Here is a 24,353-nt window from a genome sequence, read left to right as displayed (position 1 = left end):
CTAAATTCAACATCAGTCAGCTAGTTAAATTTCAAATAAATGTGACTTGCTGCATCATTGAAAGAAGAGTTAAAATCTTACCAAATTTGGCATATGCAGATTAATGAAGAGTGTGTTATGATGTGAAAGAAAGGGTGGAAAAAGAATAATGAGAGGGATAGGTTTCATGTTGTAGTATGTACTTCCCCTGATATACAAATCAAGTGCTGAAAAGATACTAAATATAGATGTTAAAGAGTGATGCTAAATGTTTTGCACAATTATGATACTATCATAGATAAAACCTAGTTACTAAGTGATGGAATACTGGTTGTTAAATTCTGGGTAATAGTTAATATTTTTAATAGCATTTTGTTCAGTCATGCGTTTTGGAATTTATGAAGTATTGCTCTGTAATTGGCATCTCTTAGTTTAGTGTTTGCACTTAGTGAAATTAATCTTCAGTATTTTAGCGATGAATTAGGGAAATGGGTTTGGTGACAGACACTGACTTGTGGTCTGAATGAGTTTTAGATAAATTTTAACTATGAAAATCAGACATTAGTTAAAAGAAAAACAAATTAGATCAATTTTTGTACTTTGCAAACTCATAATAATGCTTTACCTTCCAGATGAGTTTGATGTCACTGGTGGATTCTGTGCTCATGGTCTAGGCTTACAAGAGTATATAGCATTAAGAAACACTTTATCCTCTGCATTTCAAGTGTCTCTAAAGAAATCTACTCTTTTTGCTCTTTGTGTCACATGTGCACCACTGTTGTCTGAAATTCCTCCGGTTAGAATATAATTTGATATATAGATGTCACTATTGGAAAAGTTTATTTTTAATGGTAATGAGCAATCTGGTTTTGGGTTTGATTTTTTTCTTAACAGTAAAGAAAACAAGATTTTGCTCTCAACTTGCAAGGAGTAACTGCCCACTTTTACTGCCCACTTGCCAACCAGCTTGTCCTCAGCAAGCCAGCAGTTTGAATTTATAGTTTCTGAAATATCAGTATGGACCAAGAGTGCATTTGTATGTATTATGTAGATTGTTTTGAAACACCTCAGTCTGTAAGTTGTGTTGACTCTTTTTTCATGTAGCCTAGTTAGTCAATCTGAGGACTGTTCATATACACCTATGCACATAATGCACATACTCCTAGATACAACAAACCCATAATAAGGTAGGAAATGAAACTGGTTGGAGAGGATAGAAATGTACGTGCCTAATGTGTATTAATGGATACTGTGGCTGTGGTACTGCTTCTGGCTGTAACTGTTAAACTGATGCCTTAGGTTTTAACTTCTATATTTCTCAAGTCCTGTAGTAGCTAGTGTGTAACTCTGAAGTTTCTTGTGGCCTGTTAGCTGCTGTTCCCTCATGCTGGTTAGACATGACAAACCTCTCTAGGTTTGCTCTTCAAGGACACCAGGCCCCAAAATGTGTAAACTAAAGCCACTAAAGAGGGGGGGAAAACCTGGGGTAATGACATCATTAACTGAGGTTATAATTGGAGAATTAACCCTGATCTGCAAATGGACCAAACTTATAAAAGTGTGAAGAACCCAGGACCCGGGGTCCATCTTGGGTGTAGCTTTTTGACTGCCCAGGGTGTACCATTGGAAGGCCCTTCAAATAAATACCTACTACTATTCCCTTATTCTTGTCTAGTCTCTGGTTTAGGTGGCCACCACAATGCATCAACACCACTGGACCACTGAGTGAAGCCCTAAGAGACAGGAATATTCTCAGAGAGCTATTCAGTTCCTTTCCTGAAGGCCAGGCAGGAAGGTCGATATCAGCAGGGTTATTTGCCCTTCTACTCGTGCACAGACCACAAAAGGGATGTTTATGTGTCCACTTACTATCAGTAACTGTTTAACATGAGCATTTTGTTTACTGATATGTTTCATGCCAAGCTTCTTGGGAGATTTCTGCTCTTGTTTTGGTAGATGTGTAACTTCACTTTTAGAAGTCAAAGAGAAGAGCTTCCCCTTGGTTATCGTGAACAATTAGGTAGAAGAAGCATCAATGGTCTTTAGTCCAAAGTCTTTGATGCAGTGCTTACTGGAATCACACTTCTTTGGGCTGATGTGGAAGTGCAGGGCCCAGGCAGGCATGTCAGGATGTTCCTGCTGGGTCAGGAGCCGGCATTGCTTGTGCCCACTCCAGAATGTCTGCACACAAGGATTCAACAGCATCCAATCGCTCGATTTGCACCAGTTTGGTGAGCAGTTCTGGGATGCTGTAGCCTGCTGTGCTGATGCGGTCAAACAGCTGCATGCCGTCTGTCATCCCGCCAATCTCATCCCTCTTCAGCCCAAAGCTCTCGGCCAGGTGGCGCCACGTTTTCACTATGGCTTTCTCTGTGTTGTAGGTCGAGCTGAGCATTCGGCTGGTCTTCTCCAGGCAGTCAAATGGCAGCTCTGTAGGGCTCAGACCTGCAAAGGGAGGGATGGATTTTTCAGGTGGCTCTGGGTACAAGTCTTGACATTTATTTAAGTACAACAGATTACACTGTTAGCAATGAATACAGCTAAAATCTTAAGTGATAGCTCATGATAGGTCTGTCTAGCCCCAAAGTTTTTACTGTATATTACCTAATTAGTTCTTCATAATGACAGTAGGATACCATAATTAGGGTAAAAAGTTGCCTGGAAAAGAAGTAATAGATGGGTTGTATGAATGCCCGTGGCTCTGCCCATTGCTTCAACAATTTACTAGCTGTTAGAAAAAGTATATTGCAACTGTGTCCCTAGTGAGCAGCTCCATTAATACACCTCTGCACATCAGGCTCAGTGTTTGAGCTCCAGAGGCAGCTTTGACCCTTCCCTGAGACTGTCACAAGCAGCTGCTGAAACACGTCTGTAATTGAAAGTTGCCCTTGTAGAAAAGTGAGAAGTGAGGTGAAGTAATGATGCCAGATGCAAGTATAAAGTCCCTGCAAGTGCTTAGCTGTCATTACTATCGTGAATCTCTAGGGAGGATTTAACATTCATCCTGTGGGGAAAAGGCTATTTTCTCCTGGATGTATTTTCTATGTATTCATGGTCCGAAAACAGAGGAGAGAATCAGCTACAGCATTTTTCCCAAACAAGTCTTTTGCTTTCTGTAGTTTTCTTACTCAACAGCAGTAATTTGATGGGAGACAGAGCTGCCTGAATTATAGAATAATCATACATGTGCACACAAAGTGTGTGTGTGGTGGGAGGTAAATGCAGTCACATCTCCTGTTCTGCAGGGAATTTAATTCGTGTCTCTTCTGCTAAAACACTTCAGGTAGTCAAGTGCTAAACAGGTTCAAAACACATAGCCTGGAAACTCCACATGTTGTGAGATATGGGACAGAATTTAGAGAAGAGGAGTAGGTTGAGACTTGTGTCTTACCCTCAATCCTGACCCTCCACAAATCACACTTTCATGTTTAGGACTATTTTTTATCTGTTATCTAAAGAAATAAGTCCAACAGGTTTCCTCTGGATGGGAATGCAAAGCTGCCTCTTTGCATCTTGGCCTGTTTGTGTGTCCCAACACAGCCCATCACAACTCTTCCTGCTCTCCATGGGAAGGAAGCTCATGCACGTGCCCGGAGAGAAGCCATGGTGTGCTTCGGCCCAAGCCCAGCCTGGACAGCTCTGGGATCGTGGCACCACAGGGTTCCTGGCAAGTGAATACAAATCTGCCTATGGTGTCTTCTCTGGTTTGGGATTATTTTCCATAGATAGTCAGAGGGCCTTCTTATTTTATAGCAAATGCTTGTGATCTAATTTCATGCTGTTAGCGTAGGTGTAAATTGTACACTCACCTTCTGCAACGTCACATACATTAGCGTACACGTCAAGTATCTTTTTCCTTCGACTTTGAATCTAAATGGAAAGAGTTTTATTTCATTAATTTTCCAGTTACAAGATTAAACAATTAGAAGACAGCAGTGGAAAGTCTGTGGGACATCTCCATTTTATGAGGTTTTCACATACTGTCCTTAAGGGTCCCTTTTGAAGACTCAAAGAAAATGACACAGCAATTATTCCATGAAACATAAACATATTTATGATTTCACTTGCCACTGCTAGAGATCTTTCATTCCAATTCTAGACTTTTTTTGACAGCAAGTACTTTTCTGCTCCAAGTGTTTGTATGTTTTATTTCTCTTTCAGACTGAGGCAAACTCCTGAGAATGAGGACAAATCTGGTACCATGTATGCGAAATTAATGCAGGGCTGTCCAGGTAAACTAGGTCAGGCCTGGATACAGGGAATTAAATTCAAACCGAAATAGCCACCTTCTGATAATCTGAGAGAACTGAAGAGGAGGGGCTCTTCCTTTTTGTCTCTTGACATAGACCTGCTTAGTGCCTTACTAATTAACTGAAATATTTTACAGATAGATTAAAAAAAATAAACCAGTGAAGTTTTGGAGAGAAGAAAGCTGGGGGTCTCAGAGAATCTAGTAATTTTTGACAAAAAAGAAACAAGACTGAAAACCTGACATTTTTCAAGCGAAAAATTGACATTTTAATATAGTTTCATTTAGCAAAATATTCTCAAGTTTTGGCTTTGGATTCAATGTGGAGTGAAAATAAATGTCAAAATGTCATGAGCTCTCAGGGACTGAAATTTTCTTCTCTGTGCCAGCTCTCATTAGGACTGAGCTTTCTGAAAAGCTGTCTTTGATAGGACTCTAGCATTATCTCCACAAATTTGTCACTTTTCACTGCAAAGGAAGCTTGAATAAAAGCTCTGCTTTCAGTATTTTGCTTTGTGGAAAGATTTTCCTCATTTTATTTGGCCTGGAAAGGGCAAGGCACAGCAATGACATGGATTAATGGACTTTCAGCTGGAGAGCACAAAGTGGCTGCTCCACCTGAGGCGTGCCTGGCAGGCACAGTGCAAGTGCATTGTCCGCAGGGCAACGCAATGCAGACACTGAGCGTTGTTCACATCTTCCTCGTGTAATTTACATGTGCTGAGTCAGTCATGTTGCTATTTTAGGCTTGGATTACCTATTTTAGAACCTTGAAAACAGGAAATTTTCTTTTAATAGGGTTTATTAAAACTTCTCCTAAGAAAACTGTTGGATGCTTATTTTCATTCTGCCCTCTCTTTTAGAAGAGAGAAGAAGGTTAAGTAATTCCATGAAGAATTATGCAAGATGCTCTTTTTACCAGAGGCAGAAGATGAGGGGTTTTTAAACCTTAAGCTGAAAGCAAACAGGAAATATTTAGCCTGATGATTGTCTATGTGGCAGCTCCTTGCAAATGGGTTTTGTTATAACTAGGAAGAAGAAGACTTGGTTAATAGCAAGCCTCTAATTTTCTTTATCCTTGTCTAACTGCTCTGAATACTCTCTCCTGTGCTATTAATGCTACTTAATTCCCAGTCTGAAGAAAATTACTGCTTTTCTAGCTTCTGGCAACTGGCTTAATTGTGACATCTTAGGTATGGAGTGGAGAATCTTGATGCAATCTGCACCTTCATTGAAAAGTCTGTCTTCTGCCTTGTCAGCTGTCTTTAGTCCATGAGGAAGTATGTTAGAACAGGTCTGGAAGAAATAGTTCATGCTTGAGGTGCACTTATGGGCTATCTATCTAAATGACTCTGGAGAATGTATCTATGATCTTTCGAAGGTAATCTGTTCCTTATTAAATATTCGGATTTCATGACGACCCTAGGTGTATTGTCCTATTTCAAGCCAGTGCTTGCAAAAGTATCATAAAGTTGGATATTTAGAGAGACCTCAAAACCTGAACTTTAAAATGTGAGTATTGGAGTAGTAAGTTATTTTCAGATGGTCATAAATGTCTACAACTACAAAACCGTTTAACTTGTGTTGAGACATTGTGTCTGATCTCAGCTGAAAAGTAGTGTGTTTTAGAAAGTTTGATCCATCCCAACAATTCAAAACATGCAAACATGAAAAGATGCATTTTCAAACCTATTTTTTTCTTAAACAGTATCTGATGATTGATATTAATGATGTGGTTTTGACCTAGATATTGCCATTTTAAAATAAATTGGAAATACTGAAAAAATCTTAGCAGACACCTTCTTTTTAAGGATAGTTTGATGTTAACACAAACTAAAAGGTTGTGTGGGTGACATGTGGCCTTAACTGTGCCTTAAAATACTCCAAGTTAGACAAAAAGCCCTGAGCATTACATGCTCAGCAGGAAGAAGCAAAGGCCTTCCACAGCAAAACAGTGGATTACAGAGTCCTTCAGAGCACAGGAATGACCTTCAAGCCATGTGTGTGTTTTTCAAAATTCCACATGGAAACCAAGCACAACACCGGATATTACTGAGAAGTCTGTGCCATGGAAATAGCGATGCAGCTGGGTCAAGGTACTCAGATTCTCTGCTGTCAGCAGAATCCTGCCACGCTGATACATTGTTTTACTGTCTTAGCATTAGTTATAACAGGGGATTGCTGTTATTTGGGGTTTTTCTTTCTTTAAACTATAAATATAACACTCAAAAAAACAAAGTAATTAGTCTTGTAGAAAATTTGATTTTCATCCCTGAACACTATACATGTCATTATGCAAAGAGATTCTATAAGAAATTTGTCTGGAGAAGCTCTTGTACATCAATCTGACCTACACTACAATGCATTTTGGGGGCTGATAGCTTATATTTTTTTTCTTAAAAAAAAGTAGAAAAATGGTCTCAATTTTTAAATCTCAAGGTAGCCTTACCCCAGTTGATTTATTGCTTGTAGAAGATTTATCTCTGGCCAAATGCACTAAAGATAACAAGCATCTCTCTGGAGTCCCTTGCTTGTCAACTGCAGCTTCTTCATCACTATCCATACTCCGGCTTAAAAGTCGTTCATTCTCAGAAGATGCATCATTTTCACTGTAAAATGAAGGATATGGTTATCTTAGTGAAGCCTCTCGAGCTGACTCCAGCCATCTCCGTTTTGCTATCCAAGAGTAATTGAATAGAATTGTCTTCCATTTTTTAAAATGTCTTTCCTCCGAAATCCTGTGAGTGTAACGGCCTTCACCAGCGCAGGGTGTATGTGCAATGCCCACCAGGTCACACAGTCACAGGTAGCTTGCAAGAATCTTTTTAGAGAGGGATTTTCCAACTGAGAACAGTGTTTAGCTCACCTTAATCATGTTGCCCAGGCAGGTTTGGCTACTGGGCAGAGACAAGATGAGGAAAACTACCACAGCCTGCCATCCAGATGATGCTATGAACAAGGGGTTTCCTTAAGGCCTGTAGCAGCTATTTTTACTCTTCCTGCCTAGAAAGGGAAGAGGAACCTCACTAAGGCCACGTGAGTGAGAGCTGCACTCAGATCCCAGAATTTAGCCTCTCAAAAGAGTAGATGGAATCCCAAGAGCGGATGAATTGGTCACAGAGAGAATGGGGAGGACACAGGTGTCTCTTCATGATATCTGTTATCATCTCCTAGAAACCAGAGGGGGAAAAGCCTACTAAGGCACCTGGTCTTTGCCCTGCTGCAGCAACTTGCCAGCACACCCATCGAATTAGTTCATGTGTTCCACTGTACCAGGATGAATGATGACCATGTGCCTCCCCCATTTCAGTGAAACTAGCAATATATTTATCTTTCACCCACCTTTTGGCAGCCTTAGCTGGAGTAGCTGTAAGTTTTTCAAACTCTTCTTTCTCAGAGAATATCACAACATTATCTGTAGAACAACAATTAGAGAAGTTTAAATTGGCAATAAGTTTCCAAACCAGTGCTTTGTGTCAGGAGCTAGCTCTGCTGGCAACCTTACTGACAAAATAAATCTCTCTGCTATATTTTTAATTGCTATCAGAGGATTAAGTGACATTCTGGAAGTATAAAAAACTATTACAGACCATTCTTCAGTAAACTCATATGGGTTTTATATACTCCAAAGGAGAAATTGTAATTAAGAGAAATGTATTAAGAGTATTTAAGCCCAATGTTGTCTTGGATAGAAAAAGCAAAACTAAACCAACTTGTACCTTGTACTTCTTTCTTCTCTTCTTGTGTGTTAGCCTGAGCTTCAACATTTTTTACTGAGTGGCTCTTGCAACAGGCTAGAATATACAAATATAACTCTAATTATTATCAGAAGCTTTCTAAAAAGAGCATTTGCAACTAAAATTTCACCTGCTGAACAATTACCTTGAGCAGATGGTTTTGTTTTTACAATGTAAAACATGATGATGAGGACAATGGCGATAGCCATTATGAAGATGGTAGACATGGCAATTATAAGAGCTGTAGCCAGGTGTCCTTGTCCTGAAAGATCTGCTGGAATAAAAAAAATAAATAAAGGAGCAACTCTTAGGATCAGAGAATAATCAAGAGTTTGCAGTCTGCTCTACACATAGTTTGCATAATCTTTTAGTTGATCTGAGTCTTGGTTACTTGTTAAGCATTGAAAAATTTAGTGTTGCATCTCAAAGGCAAGTTAATTAAATTTTTTTCAAAATTTTGATATACATGCATAAACCATTCATTAAAAATGTTTGCTGGTATGATCCATCAGATAAAAAGATGCAGGAAGTTGTATTTTAATATGGGAAGCTGTACATAAGCAAGAGTAGAAGCTTTTGTAGCACTGCATTCTGGGAATCAGCATTGACAAGACAAAACCCAGTAAATATACAAAGGGAATAAGAGCTAAAATGACTGTTGATAACTGTGGCTGCCTCAAAAGCTCTAAGTTAAAAGGGGGACACAATGCACACATAGAACAATGGATGTTTTTCTAACAGATACTTAAAAAGCAGCATGGCTAGAAGGTGGATTTAAAATAAACTATATGAAAAGATATTCAGAAAGAAAACTTGGATGCAAAAGGCTAGAATTGAAAAGCCATGAAAGGATGCAGAAAATTACAGATATGCTAAAAGGCATGAAAACTTCAATTTTTCTGAAAACACGATCCCAACAGTCGTGTTTTCGGACAGGACCAAGACCAGCATTGTCAGTACCTCATTAATTGCACCTTTCCCGTTTTGTCTTCTCAGGTTCAAAAATTTTAAAAGCCTCCTAATCATGCTGGAGAACTGCTTATGTTAGCTCAATAAGAGACTGACCATATTTGTGCATGAAGTTATTTTCACCATTCTAAGCTAAGCTTTGCTGAGGCAGAGTGCTATTTCTGTAGAGCTACAAATAATGAGCTAAATTTATTGCTGGCATCACTGAGTACAGCTCAAATCCTTTTTATGTTCAGCTGATTGAAACAGCAGTGTTGATTAACTGAGGAACAAAAATGAGTTCTGAATTATTTCTAATAGCAGTTTTAGAAATCTGGAAATGGTGACAATGGAAAGTGCAACAGATACTTTCAGTTTGGTTGTACTTTGTTGATGCCCTTTTCAAAACAAGGAGCTGCTAAATGAACCCTGTGAGTGCATTCTTACCTTTGTGAGCATGCTGGTAAGGCGAGAAAGTGCTTGTGCCAGAGGTACTTGGGAAAATGGCTGAAATGCCAGAGTTAGCGCCTGCACCTGGAATATAAACAGAAACACCATAAAATCCCATGGTTACTTTGTCCAGTCAAAGGGATAGGTTGCCTCAAGGAAAGAGAGCCTCTACTTGTCTTGGTTGTATTCCCATTTATTAGCAAAGGACCCATGAACTGCTCACTCTTTGAAATGTCACTAATCCTGAAAGGTGTTACTGGTACACTGGAAGTTGGGTTACAGACCACGTTTTTGCATACTGTCCAGAGGGAGTGGAGTCAAACTCCTGAACAGATATGAACTCAGAAGAAAAAGCGAACTGCTACACATAGATTCCCAAGTTATGGATCTGTCCTGGGTAACAGAAGGTTTTCCAGGATCCAGCTGACAACTCAAACTGCTTACAACCCACTCTTCAGTATTTGCAACTGCAGACTGAGACTTAGCTGGTAGATTCATCAAATTAGTGCTTCTCACAAGCATCCTTCGCTAGCAGCATCACTGCTCACATCACACCCTCATGACTCCACAGGAAAACATAGGGACAAATAATGGTGTTGATTGCTTTTCTGTTCCATGGAGCTGTACTGTCATAAAAGGGAATATTAGAATTTCCTGTAGTGTAACTGGGCAGTATGTTTCTTATGATTTCCTGTTAGTCCAAATCTATATTCTGGGGAGAAGGAAAATTTACTGAAACAGTAAATGAAGAAGTTACAGGAAAACTTCATCCTTTCAGAGGGGTGAGATTGTCCAATAGGGGTTTCCAGCTCTAAATTCTACAGTCAAGGTTAATCTTTCAGTTAGTGTCATGCACCAACTTTTCAAATTAAACCAATTCATAAAATAACATATTTTGACAATAGCAAACAATACTACGTATTATTTGGAATAAAGCTGTTGATGGGAATGCTTTTATATAGGAGGGTGTTTGCATAGTATTCCAAAACAGGATTGGGACTAAAGGTTATCTTCATCCTCAAATGAATTTAATGCCATTGGTAAGCATGTAATGCAAACAGCTTTTATCAACAGACACTGAAAAACATTTTCTGTCTTGGAGGAGGTATGAAATTCCTCCTGCTTTGTATTAGCTGTCTGTGGAAAAAGTCCAGTGATAATTAAATTCAGCAGACCTAAAGGCAAAAAGCTGTCCCAGTCATCTGGTAAGGTGTGCACAGCACATGGCTCCACAAGGTGGTTGGGCAAGTAGAGTAGGTGAGAGCTCGCTGTGCCATTCTTTTGACCAAGTAAATATTCAAAGAAATCAAATCACCAGGTAAACATGACAAGAAATCAAGTGGTCTGGAATGGTTCTATGGTTAAGAACAAACCAATATGCACATCCTCCAAATGAAGAGAAATGTTTTTTAAAAAAGAAAAAAAGTACTATCTAAAATAAAACCTGTCAGCATCTTGTGAATGAGAAATGTACATCTAAAGAGGTTACAAAGTATGAGTTGCAGATGTCTTCAAAAGAAATTTTTTTAACAATCACAAAACCTCTTTCAAACATCATTCATTTGAAGGAAATGGATTAACTCATTATAATTGGTATTTTTTTCAAATTGAATAAGGGTTTTCATAAGGTTTTAAATATAGTAATTTATTAATTCAGATGTTTTTGTATTTTGCAAATGAAGGCTAGATTACATAAGTCTTGCATGTGGTCCTTTCTCAGTGACAGATTTCCTTCTAGGAAGAATTAATTATGAGCTCCAGAAACTTCAATGCAGTAGTAGGCTCCCTAGGGATCAGTAAATGAAGCTGTCATCTGCAGGTAGTGGACATTAAAGACAGGTACAGAATAAAAATGTGTAAAATTTTCAGCAATTCTTCCTGAAACTGAAGTGAATTATCCTTGGTCATGACCTCTGTGTTTACTCATTGTGGCTGGACAACAGAGGAAATTTAGCAAATGGCCAGTGGTGTAGCCTGATACTTTCCTTCATGTTCATGCACAGCCACCAGGCTTACGCCTATTCTTGCAGCCCCCCTGGCAAATCCAACTGCAGCCAATTGGAATTCTGCGTGCTCCTTGCAAGCTGCAACAAGTCAACAATAGCTTCTCTGACACTGCCTCTCAGTGAACACAGGCAAGCTGTGCTGCTTTGTCTGCCTGGAGTTTAGCTAACAAGCTTCAGCTCATCTCCTCCGCAAGTGAGTTTTAGCAAACTCGCCTCTCTTTTCCATCACTTGAAGCATGAAGTCATTGAAGTATTTCTGCCTAATAATCTTTCCGTCGGCTGCTATTGTTAACCTCGTGTTTTTCACCCATCTGTGAGAGGAAGTAGAGCCTTTCAAAGTGGGAAGTCAGGCAGCAGCAAGTAGCACAGGAAGGGTAAGGAGGAAAGTCACCACTCCTCATTCAGCATCATTGTCACACTTCACCCAGCTCTACACCGGGGCAGGACGCATTGCCCACACCGTGCACACGTGTGGACACACACCCCACCCCTCTCCTGTGCACACCAGTGAGAGCCTTCAGCCCCAGAGCCTGTGTGCAGAGTGTGCTTTGCACAGGAACAGAGCCACCTCCTTTGTTCTGTAGTGCTGGCATGGCAAAATCAGGGCTGGTGCTAGAATGTGGTGGCCTTTTACACATGCCCTGGGTGGGAGTTAGTCATTACACATATTTTAAGTCTGCTGTCAAATTTAATAATTTGGCATATCCATTATGAGCCAAGATTTTTCTTTAGATGTGGCTTAGAAGAAAGTGCCAATTCATGCACCTGCACTACAAGAGGAACCAAACTGCCAGCTTCTGTGGAATTTCAGTTTATACCACTTTTGTATGAGCAAAAAGAAACAACTCATAGCTGCTGCTTTTTCCCAGTCAGCACCAAACCGTGACTGCAATGTCAGTTGTTCCTGTGCACATCCAGTTTTGCATCCCAATCACATTATTAATTCTGCTTCCAATATAGATGGCACATAATCTATAAAGACTTAGATATAGCTCAGGCAGAGACATCCTAAGGTGTTATAGCACAACATATGGAAACAACTCTCTTTTTTAAATAAAGACCGATGGCTATAAAATAGCTGTGCAAAAGAGTGGTTTATATTCTTAGACACCTGTATGTAATACTGTGGGAATGTGATAAAGAAATTAGGAAAGAAGTTTATCACTGGTGGTTGGTAAATTTTTGCATTATAAATGTTTTTTTGCAAGAAAATTGTGATTTAGTTGTAACTTTCTTGGAGTCTAAATAAGAGTTTCAATAAAAAACTGCTCCATACTTGTTGTTTAAAAGAACAATTGAATCTGTATTCACATTTGAATGTTTGGGGATTTTAACTCAAAAGATAGCTTTAACTTAAATTGCCATGCAGCTGCCTTTTGTCCTTTCAGGAAACAAATGCTGGGCAATGAAATACTTTTTTCTTGTTTCAATGAAGCTTTCTGCTTTATGTAACAGACTATTACAGTTGTTCTTGTATCTTGAGACAGAACTTACAATAAGAAATGACGAACAAAACTACCAGATTTGTGAGAGGAGCAGGGGGAGGGCACAAGGAAAGGAGGTTTTACCACCATGCCCCCTTGCAAGTGTTTGTGAGTGAATAAAATCTGGTGCAGTAGGAGACCATATGTGCCCCTGACATATGTTGCTGTGGGTATCAGCTTACTGGTCCATTCAAAGGACTGCTGCTCACAGATAGCAACAGATTTTTTTGAGTCTATTTAATACTTAATAACATGTTATAAAAATCTCCAAAGTGTGTACACAACAGACTATCAGAGTGATCATAAAATAAGACGCATTTTAAAAAATTGGTGTCTATATATGAACCTCATTCTTGTTCTTGAGTACAGCTTGCTTTCTCCTGATGCATCCTTCCTCTCCCAGACATAGTCCAGCTATGAATGGCACAGACAAGCTGCAAGTGCCATCACTGAGACTCTTTTATGGGCTGAAGTAGGATAAAGCACACATGCAAGTAAGTAACTATCAGCCTGAAATATGAGATGAAAAATAAATTATACCAAGTTGAAATTCAATAAAAGTAGGCAGTTGATGGCTGACAAAGTTAAAATTGGATTTTAACTAAACCTAGTTATAAATAAAGACCTAGATATGTAGAAAGCAGAGGTCAGAACTTTTAAATAATGTAAACCTGTATTCAGGTACTTACATGAAATGTTTGCCTTCAAACTTAAGGAAACAACACTTCAAATGGAATGCCTGTGCCCTTGCAAAGTCATGGAAGCTAAAGCATCTGTCAAAGCCAGCCTGCTTTCTGAGGTGCCTACATATGACTTCAGTAACCAAACATAAACCAACTCTGAAAATATGGCAAATCATTGATAACAGAACATATCCTAGGCAATGGAGGATTGCCTGAGTGACCTTTATTTTACAGGATAATGTAAGTTACTCTGATATTTTCTGGAGCCACAGGTAGATACTTCAGTTAGTGTAGGTAGTTATTACACCAGGAAGAGCATGAAGTAAATTAATTTCTGAAAATTAAACTTTTAAAAATGGTCATAGGGAAGTTCCCCCAGACTTTCGTTTTCAATCTGGTCAATCTCTCTGTAAGTAACCACATCACATAAAAGGAAGTATTTTCTTGCTGCTGTGCTCTCTGTAATGTCTATAACTATTTTATTTCTCTCTCCTTTTGTTTTGCCAGGGCAGGGAAGTGATGATGCTTATAGGCCACGTGGCCTTAGTATGACAATTTATTTGCATCTGTTGAAGCTTTGTGTAGGACTCACTGGGAGCTGTAATTATTGCACAGCACTGGAAAGTCATAGACAAGCACTCCATGAGCTAAGCCTCTGTCCAGGAATTCAGTGTGATCACCACTTTCTCTGTGCAACATGAAGGAGATAATTGCTATTTAAACTTTGCTGTCATGACTTCAGAGTATCATAAGGAAGAGAACCTGCCTTGAGCCGGTCTCCCATTTCCCTGGTGTCCTGGTGGCCAGACTGTTGGTACAAGGCTGCAGCTCTGCAGGTTTTTCAGCTCCTGAACTTGGTCAGAGCAATCCTGCAGAGACCTGCAGTGTCTCCCACAGGCAGGTGGTGCTCCCTATGGCAGATGCAGCTCCAGCACCAGTGAAAACATCAAAGCCATTGGAGTGGTTTTACTGGGAAGAATTGCACCAGGACCACATACCCTCCTGAGGGATACCTGAGCTCAGCTTTCCCAGCAGCTGAAGACAGCAAAGCCCATATTTTCTTCTCAGATCCCTCCCCTTCAAGGCTGATGGCTGAAGCTGGCCAATTTTATCCTAAGGTTAGGTTCCTTTCCTAATATGGACAAATCCTTAGGGGGATGAGAATCAGGCCATACCACCAGTGAATAATAAAGCACAACCTTCAACATTTCTCCAAGTACACATGTGAAGAGGAAATGGGTGTTCAGAGATCAAACAACTCAAAAAAAAAAAAAAGAAAAAAAGTTTGTTAGTTCCAGATAACAAGCCTATTCGTTTGTAGGCATAATTTGAAACAGAAGGGAAAAAAAGTCCTGATGCTGTTTGTATTACAAAAGGACAAAACTGGAAAGGAATAGAAATTAGTGATATTACAAAGAATGGAGAGTCAAAGTAAAAATCTCTGAAAGAACTATTTTAACTAATACAGTGGTTTTGGCATGAGGCTTGTTTTGTTAAGCCCTTCAACTGAGGAGGCTGAGCTCTGAGTTCAGTATGGGTATGGATGTGCCCCCCTGATTACAGCTCGTCACACGAAGCCATCAATTTTCAGTCAATTTTTCCATCTCATCTGTTTAATTCTTTTTGAAGTTCTAATGATACAAAAATAAAAATTATCTATTTCTAGATGTCATTTGCTCTCTGGTATTTAAAAAGTAGCCTGACCACATATGTTTTCCTTTATTGATATTTTTCTTCTTTTTGTTTTTTAATTTTCCCAAGCTATCATTGGTAGGTGTGAAACTTAAAAACTTACACAGGTTGGTTATTGTATCTGGTTTTATATATAAAACCAGCAAAAAATATGAAATAAAATAATGAAGTAAAATAATGAAGTATTTTATGCCCATACACACTTATGAATATATACAGTAGATTAACAAGAAAACCCTCAATCAGTTGCTGAAGTTCTCTAGGCCAATATACTGTGAGTGGAAAAGGATTTTCATATGTGATGTAATTGTGTAAATTCAACTTCAAAGTAAGTGCTCCTGAAGTTATTGTAGGGGGATTGATTTTGTTTTTCTCCAGCATTTTTGAACTGGAGGGGCAAATATCAAAGTTTGAAGAGAAAGAGAGAGTTAATATACATAAACTAATTGAGAGTTTCAGCTGCTAAAAGACAAAATCTCTTCCAGCAGTAACTGTACCTCTCTGCCAGAGAAATTCTATATATGGCTAAATCTTCTGTCTTTTGCATATACTTTTACAATGGATAAAAGAAAAAGAAAAGAATGAAAACACCCTACATAGTCAGAGGCCTGAAGTGACTCCAATTCCAGAGGTGTTGACAGAAAATCCAGCACCATTAATGTGGGAAGCCACATCTTAGAGTGGTTTGGTGTTCATTACCTTAATGCTTTGATTTACATGGAAAACCTGCCCCCCTCCAGTTTGCAGTGCTATTATTTATCACAGAGGTATCATATCCCCATTTAGTGTCAGCAAGGGGCATTGATGGCTCATGAGTGCCTCAAGCACAGCTGAAGTTCTCAATCTTTGGCGTTTCTCATTGTGCTCCTCTGTGCTCAGCAGGGAAGCTCCTGCACAGGAGACTTGAGGGAGCTGCATGCTGAGAGGCCAGAAATCTTACATAGCTGTTTCACAGTGCACAAGGTAGGGCAAACTTCAGTCTTTATGGTGAAGTTTACCTTTTTCACAGTAAGAAAAAGCTTTCCTGCTACACAGCACACATTGTTATGCTCATGTATGCACAGCCCTTTCCCTGTGAGTCCCACTGCCTACAAGCTGCCACTGAAGCCTGTTAATCCTCCCAGGCTGCAGAACTGTTGCTCCCATCCTTCAGACCAGTGAGATTTTCAACACCATAAACTGGTGACATGTTTGGCTCAATTAAACCTCTGACCTCTGTGAAGCATCTCCCTTTCCTCCCCCTCTTTTCCGTGCTATTTTGTGCTATTTCTGTCTCAAGTCCTTTGAGAGGGAAAAATATCCCAACAAGGTGACACAGGCCCATCAAGAAATTTCTTTCTCACTTCAAGTCCTTTTTACTCTAATATTTCCAGATGCCTGGGCATGGGGTATTCATCTTGTGTCCTTGGCCACTTCACGTTTTATTGACTGCATATGAGCTGAAAGATATTTTCTTACCCTTTGATCAAACCCAAATACTTTTCTGCCAGACAAAATGTGTCATCAGACAAATTCTCTGAGCAAGTTTCCATACAGTGGCACATACCCCTGGATTTGACCATCTGTAACACATAGTCCAGGCACTTCTCCAGCAAGGAATGTTTCCAGCTAACGAGAGCACCACTGTTCTCCCATCCTGCCTCAGCCCTAATGAAGGCCTGAAACAGGATTTATCTGGCCTCATTTTTCTGTCTAGAGTTATAAACCCAGAGCTTGTCATCCCGAGCTTCCTATTTTTAAGTAATTTGCCATTCTCGTTTCCTTGTTACGTGCTGGATCACCTTTCTCCAGTGGTGTGATGTACGCAGGAGAGTTTGAAGAATAGGAGCACTGGGGGAAAGGCAACACTGTAGTGTGGGGTTTAGGCTCCTGAATGCTGTTCATTGCTATTCTGAAGTCTCAACAAAGGAACAGAAGATTCCTGGGGCCATTTGGAGTTTTCATACTGGGATCTCCATCCAGTTAATAAGCCAGTTAATAAGTAGAGGTTGTTCTGCACAAAGGAACCATTCCTACCGAAATACTGGTATTATCCTTCATGTGACAGAAACTGCATCCTCATGTTAAGGTTATGTGCTTGGAGAGCATCACTTAGATGAGCTTGGAATTTGCAAACCTCAAAAAATTCCACAGTTACGCAACACTGACATGTCACCTCATCTTTGCTCTGACTGGTAAATCTGACAACAGTGAAATGTGTGAAAAAGATCATCTGCTAATACCAGATTTTACACTGCCTTCCACAGCAACAGGGAGCTTTTCAAGGGGCTTGTGCAGCAAGGCTGATTTTCCATCTGGAGTACAAATTAATGCCTATGAACTGGGGCACTGCCATTCCAAATGGAGTGCAGATATTTAGATATCCTAAACCAAATTACCTGAGTTTAGTGGTTTGAGGGACTTGGATTTTAAGACATTTTCTAGCTTTTTGAACACTTGTAATCAAATGGTTGATTTCATGGACTTGATAAAAATGGAAATATTTAGTCTTTCTAGGACTAATGTTTTCTTTTATCTCAGCACCCAGTCAATTTGTTTGTTTATACACTTGCCTAAATTCCTCACAAAGATAATATATATTTATTCTTGTGTTTATCAAGCTAAAAATTGCATGTAGTTTAATCATTTGTGCTGATCATACTTTCCTTACAGAAACAGATTACCTATTGTATCTGCCAGATATCCTACAAAAGACAAAGATATATTTTCTTTTAGTTGAGTTATAGTCATAAGATCTGGTAGTTTCTTCCAAAATCAGTAAGTTATAACATGTCTGATACTACTAAAAACCCATTTCAGCATGTATTTGAGACAGACCATCAGAGCTGAGCAAGGGATTAATTTCCAGCTATGGGTTAGCAGCATGCATGGCTCTATTCCCACCAGTGGGGCAGCCAGGTGCATCTGCATCCTCTTACCTTATCCCCTCATCTCCACCATGACTCTCTGTCCTGGGTGTGGCTGGGGTACAGCTAATGTTATTAATAGCAGTTACTATGGGGCTAAGGTTTGGATTTGTGACCAAACTGGTGTTGATAATTCTTTCATTACTGCTGAGCAGTGATTACACAGCACTTCCCCCCCCCCCCCCCCCCCCCCCCCCCCTTTTCTTTTTCTCACTTTCTTTGACCCCTAAAGGAGAAAGAAGTTTTCTGGGGGATTGCCTCTGCAGGACAGTGCTGGTACGAGCTGTCCCTCCTCCCCATGGCATGAGGATGGATAAACCATTGCATGTACGTGGTATGCAAAGGAACAGGTACCTCTAGGGTGTCACACACACGTTGATACATAATTTTTTCAATTAGTAAACTACAGACTCTTTTGTCAATGAAATACACAGAATTAATTGTCTTATCAGCGCTGACCACCATACATCAATGTCAACCCTTGAATCACTTTGCAGCCAAAGCATATGAAAAGGTGTGATGCACCTTTTACTCCTACAAATTACAAATCTACAAATTGTCCCATGTTTTCTTCACAGGTGAAGTGAAAGTCAATTAAAAAAAATACACAGACATGGCATTTCCTGGACCTAATGGTTAAGTTACCCTAGTAAGTCCTGCATGGGACATCTTAACAGATGAAAACTGGAGAACAAATGAGCAATAGTAGATCCTAAAATCAAAGATTTTTCCTCAAATGATAAGCATTCTCTCCCTTTGTTGGCAAGGCTAGTTGGAAGCAGAAATTGCTCAGCTGGAGCTGGGTTTATTGCTTGAACATAATTATCATCACTGAAAGAATTCACATTGAGTATCCAGATGATTTTAAGTCAAAACCAGATGAAATGCATAGAAATGTCAAAACACTTACATTCCTTGGTGTTGGGAGGCGCCAGCAAGCACGAGTAGCAAACCATCCCATAGATGTTCCGAGGTCTGTTTTCCAGCATGTAGTAACTGCAATGAAAGGCAAGATGAGGCAAAACAGTGCAAATTAATATGATACGACTGAACATGGTTCAGCAGCAACCAATTATATGGAGATAAAATCATTTAAAAAAGCTTTTATAAGCAATTTGAGGCAAAGATTAGTCTTTCTTTTTTTTCTTTTTCAAATTGCCTGAATAGAGACTGTGTTTCTCTTCTTCCTTTCCTCCTAAAATGTAATTAATCAAACATCTAGACATGACAAGAAGTGGTAACACTGCCTAAAACAACATTAGTCTCCCTGCTGAGTTCAAGCTGCAGTTTACAGCATGCCCTGAAATAAGATTTTTCAAAATAAGAGAATGCTGTTTTTTGAAGCAGTAATCTTTCAAGCAAGACCACCAGTTGGATACGGCTGGCTAATTTTATTCACAAACACCGTAAGAATAATCTCTATCATTTTAGAACTAAATCTTAGCCAGATCATAATAAAAAATACAGGAAAGCACCACCCTTACAGGGCAAGGCAGATTAGGTTTCACAGATTTGGTTTGTTTTTTTAAACTTCCTTGCTGTATTGTTTATAAATTAGTCCTTGATAGTGGAATTACAGTGTGAAGGAACGGTTTTCATAATTTGAACTTCTGGGCTGCTAATAGTGTTGAAATAAGGTAATTGGCTACTCAAGAGCTGGATCCACATGCACCCTGATGAGTAATTACATCAGAATCATACACATGTTGATGTAACATCATACTGTTGATGTTACGGCTATGTCTTTACAAATCACTTGTAAATCACTACATATTTTAATGAAGAGATTAATAAATTCATAACCCATTCTGTGTAGACAGGAACTCAACACTAGAAACATTTTATGCAACTGGGGATCTGTTTTCTCTGCTCTTATGTACCTGTCTGTGCATGTGCAGTATGGGCTCTTTTCTGGAAAATGTATGCGTTGTTAGGAAGTTGCTGCTGAAACAGTCCATCAAAATCAGTTGGCATATTAACGAATGGCAAATAAGGGATATAGGTCCAGCAAACAGAGTACACAGAGATGCAAGGAGGAGACAAGGCCTGGAGGAAACTCAGAGAGCAGGGGAGCTACACAGGGTTCCTCATTTCTTTCTTACTGGTTTTAAAAGATTCACCCTCACTCTTTCCTTCAAATATCTCTTGTGCCTCATCTACCACTCTACTATTCTCTAAAACTCCATCTTTCCTCTCATATGGGGGCCTACATAATTTTAGGTTGTAAAGCAGTTAATAAATACACAGGAAAAGACTGCCAAACCACAAAACAAAAGCGTGGAAGGCCAAAGATACATATAAATCTATGAAGAAAAATACAGGATCCACAGCCTAATAGATGTGTTGGTTTAGGAAAGACAAACAATCCTTCTGACACTTAATTAAATCAAGCTGGTGGAATAATTATTGGTTTTCACCACAATGCAGAATGGTGGAGGACATGTAAAAAAACTGAACAGGATGCTCACAACAGGCAACCATTCGCTCACGTGAATAGGAAGCTCTGCAGTTCCAAGCATTAATTATTCATCCCCATAAAGTACTGGCAACAGATTTTTGTTTCTGGTTACTTTCCAATGCACCAGATATTAAAGGTAATGTTGGAAACATGATAGTTTTATATCACCAACTACGGAGAAATGACTCACTAGTGAAAAAACAAATTTTCACAGTTTTACTCTTCCACGATGAGATTTATTCTTTCTTTCCTTCCACCTGCCAGGCTCAGGTTTGGAGAGGCTACAGGCAAAATCCAAGAATAGAGGCTAGGGTGAAAAATGGACTTGTTTTCCTGCTTAACACCATAGTGGTTTATCTTTTGCTAACCTTGGTGGTGTCATTCCAGACTCAGGGACCTGGACCTGGGTTTAGGTCTGCCCTCCCACCGGAACAGGGAACCTGGGACTGGGGCAGGAGCTGTTCTCAGCAGGGGACAGTCTGCAGAGAGACAGCAAGGAGGAATATCCTCAGTGGAGGCATTTGCTGCCTTATCCAGACCAGCAAGGGCGGGAATAATTTCATTAGGAATTCACTGGCTGAACCTTTTCATACAGAAAACAGAGAACTGATCCTGCATTTGCTGTAGCCATGGACAAACACACAAAATGGGGAAGGGTCAGTAGCAGAGGCATTTCTAACTGCATTTAAAAAGAAAATTATCCCATTGCAATTCTATCTTGTGAGGGGACTGGGGACTTACCCCAAGCTGAAAATAGGTGCTGGGACAGCATAAGGGATATGTATTATTTATACATGACCTGTTCTTATTCCTTACAGCCACTACTGAATAAAGACAGACAACCAGGCTAGAGGGACCCTTGCTCTGACCTGCCATTGCTGCTTATACTTGGCTGTGATCTCAGTCACACTCCAGCAACACCTAATGGATCACGCCATTGAGGGAAACAGTCTGAGTCACACCTAATTTCCACATTCTTAACCTGTCCCATTTGGCATAATGGAAGAACTTCCGGGCTGGAGCAGAGGATGAAGCCTGCAGCATCCCAGGAGGTTCAGTCTAGGTACCTCTAGAGTTCACTGGCAACTGGACTTTGGTTTTGAGGATCACAGCTTTGGAACCAAGCCTTTAAAATCTTCCCTGTCTTGCATCTTTCTTGTGAGCCTGACAGTGTTATTTTTATTTTATATGGGATGACAGTGTTATTTTTTATTTTATATAGTGGATGACCTCTCCTCTTGTACCAAAGGTCTCCTTCTTCCCTAAAATTGGTCATCAGTAATAGTGAAAAAAAGGAAATTGAAGGAAAAATGTATAATTATCCAGCACTTATTTTAAGGCAAAGTACAGAGGATGGCATTTGTAACCACTGGAAAAGGCATCCAGATCAGTTTTGTCTGAAAACTTTTGTACAGAATGTGCCATATGCTCATCTTTTCCTCAGGCTTCTTTATTGAGCTGGTGAGAAACAGCAGAGGGATGAGATGTCCTTAAGTGCAGGCAGCATCTGTGGGCTGTTGTCTTGGGAAGGTCTGCAGTGTGTTATGGAAGCAGTCCTCTGAAAACAGAAGCCTTGTTTTTATCCCTCACATCAACTCAGGGGCTCTCCGAGGTTTACTGCTCAGGCAAGGGAGCACCCTCCCAGCTGCCACTCACCCTGGTTCCTGGCTGTCCCTGTGGCACTGGGGGCAATAAGGACAATCAGCTACTCACCAGCTCTCTGCTCTGACACACAGGCTCTGCATTTCCCCCACCAGAACACAGGAGCAAACTCTGAGGACTCTAAGTAGCATGAGGAGTCAGGGCAGCTTCAGAGCATGTTTTAGCTCATATTTAGTTTATCTTGGGAGTTCCATCTATTCAAGCTTGGACTGAGAGGGTGTTTCTCCTTAACTGCTGGCTTTGCCAAACAATCCCAGGACCTGAGTGTTGCAGGAGGAGCGGCACACAGCCAGATTCCGGCAGACCAGTTTCTGCTACAGGCTACACCTGTGCAAACACGATGTTTTGAGATTTCTCCCCAAGCACCAGCTGTGCAAGCTGATTATTTTCTGCCAGCACCCTGCTCCCACCTGGGTGACCTCATTAGTCCTGACAAAAATTGCAAAACAGCAACTGTGGCCACTATTTAAGTTTCTTGCTCTTTATGATGTACGGGGAGAAGTCAAGAGGGAGCTTTTTTCAAATCATATCCTATCATCAGTCTGTTTGGCTGGCAGCAAGACAAGTCCTTCATTTTATTTGTAAACTGTGAAAATTTCACACAGACTTACTGACAAAATAAACCAGGAAGCTTGCAGGGCCTCTTTAACAGGGCTTCCTGTTCTATAGGGAGTGTGGGTTATACAGCATCTGCAAACTGCATAAAAACCACATGTCAGCAGGAATTACTCTCTAAACCAAAGAGACACAGTGGCAGAAACTGAAAAGGTTTGTAAGGTGAGGTTGTACTTTAGTGTATTTACTCATCCTACAAAAAACTGTTGAGAGTGCAAATATATGTCTGGGTTTGCAGACTTTCAGGTGTAATATTGTAAAGGATAAACATATCCAGTGTAGTGATTTCTTTCCTCACCATTATTATCAGAATTATACCGAGTGTAAGAGACCATTACAAAGATGGTCTTAATAAAAAGCATCGGCTTCAAGCCCTTCAGCCAGCCTGAAACTTGTTTTGACTCTAAACAACACTACACACAACACATTAACAGCTCCTTAGACTCCTTTCTGTTGTGTAGAAAGGACCCGAGAGACTAAAATGCCTTGGTAAATCTCACTGAACAGCTCTGTTAGCTAATGCTGTCAACTACTGACAAATGTGCCAGCTGTTCACATCTGGAGAAGAGATATTTTATACCCCTAAACATGCTGTAGTGCCAGCATAGACCCTACAGGGTGTTCAAGGTGCTTTCATGCAGCTCATTTGTAGGATGCAGGACTTAGAATGTGGCACTCTGAAGCTGCAGCTGGATGCCAAGCTGGATTTCTTCAAGCATTTAAAATGGCACTGCACACCTGTGCTTGCTCCCTTTCCATTTCTAGTAAGAGAAAAAGTTTTCTAGTTGTTCCAAACAGCTATTTCTTCAGTTAGATCTCAGTAAGATTAAAAACATCTTCTTTAGGGTCCCTTCCAGGCCAAACTATTTTACAATTCTATGATTTATTAAACTAACCAATGCTTTTGAAACATTTAAATGTATTTTTTTAGCAGAGATGAACAAGCATAATTTACCAGTATTGTACCAACAGTCAGCTTTGACATGGAGAGGCTGTCAGAGATTTTGGCATTAGAAAAGCACTTCCCAGTGCCTTGGGTAGAGCAAAGGTCCACAGATAAGTCCTTACCCTGGGAGACAAGGACCACACTCTGCGTCATTCTCCTGATCACCAGGCGTCATGACTGTGGCTCGAAAAAACCCCTCGCAGTCCTTGTGCCGTCTGCATATCTGGTAACCTCCTTTGGAGAACTTCTCTGAAGGGCAGGGGATGCAGCCGTAGTCCTCATCTTTGGTGCCATATCCACATGTCTGCAACAACACACAGTCACTCGAAAGCAGACTTGTGCTGCACACCAGCTTCTAGCGAAAGAGAATGTTCACAACCTGCCCCGTTGGCTTTGCAGCACAAGGGGAGAGAAGTCTGTCATTTGGCCTGTTAGCGTCTATCCTAAAAAGACCATGCAGGGATATAAGGATGCAGCACGCTGCGTGCTGGAGAGGGAGAAGGGGAACTGGAGCACCATACTGCTTGTAAGTGGCCCT

The 24,353-nt window shown here is 40.2% G+C and overlaps 1 protein-coding gene across 6 annotated transcripts in view; it reads right to left on the bottom strand.

The window, feature by feature from the left end:
• The window catches only part of EDAR (ectodysplasin A receptor), a 72,038-nt gene continuing 47,685 nt past the window's right edge, over nt 1–24,353 (bottom strand). For 4 of the 6 annotated variants that reach the window (XM_069004877.1, XM_069004850.1, XM_069004869.1 and 1 more), the window contains 9 exons: nt 23,938–24,119; nt 19,045–19,130; nt 9,361–9,447; nt 8,111–8,239; nt 7,948–8,022; nt 7,571–7,643; nt 6,678–6,837; nt 3,789–3,849; nt 1–2,424 (listed from right to left, as the gene is read on the bottom strand). In XM_069004877.1, the coding sequence (XP_068860978.1) occupies nt 2,105–2,424; nt 3,789–3,849; nt 6,678–6,837; nt 7,571–7,643; nt 7,948–8,022; nt 8,111–8,239; nt 9,361–9,447; nt 19,045–19,130; nt 23,938–24,119 (1,173 nt within the window). In that variant the 3' untranslated portion in view covers nt 1–2,104. Of the gene's footprint in view, nt 2,425–2,691; nt 3,644–3,788; nt 3,850–6,677; nt 6,838–7,570; nt 7,644–7,947; nt 8,023–8,110; nt 8,240–9,360; nt 9,448–19,044; nt 19,131–23,937; nt 24,120–24,353 lie in introns of those variants that run through there. The other 2 variants (XM_069004859.1, XM_069004892.1) reach the window with 2 other exon arrangements.

The sequence above is a fragment of the Aphelocoma coerulescens genome, chromosome 1, assembly GCF_041296385.1.
Source record: "Aphelocoma coerulescens isolate FSJ_1873_10779 chromosome 1, UR_Acoe_1.0, whole genome shotgun sequence".
Classification (NCBI taxonomy): domain Eukaryota; kingdom Metazoa; phylum Chordata; class Aves; order Passeriformes; family Corvidae; genus Aphelocoma; species Aphelocoma coerulescens.
The sequence above is the reverse complement of the archived record's forward strand: the minus strand, read 5'-3'. Positions and strand labels throughout refer to the sequence as shown.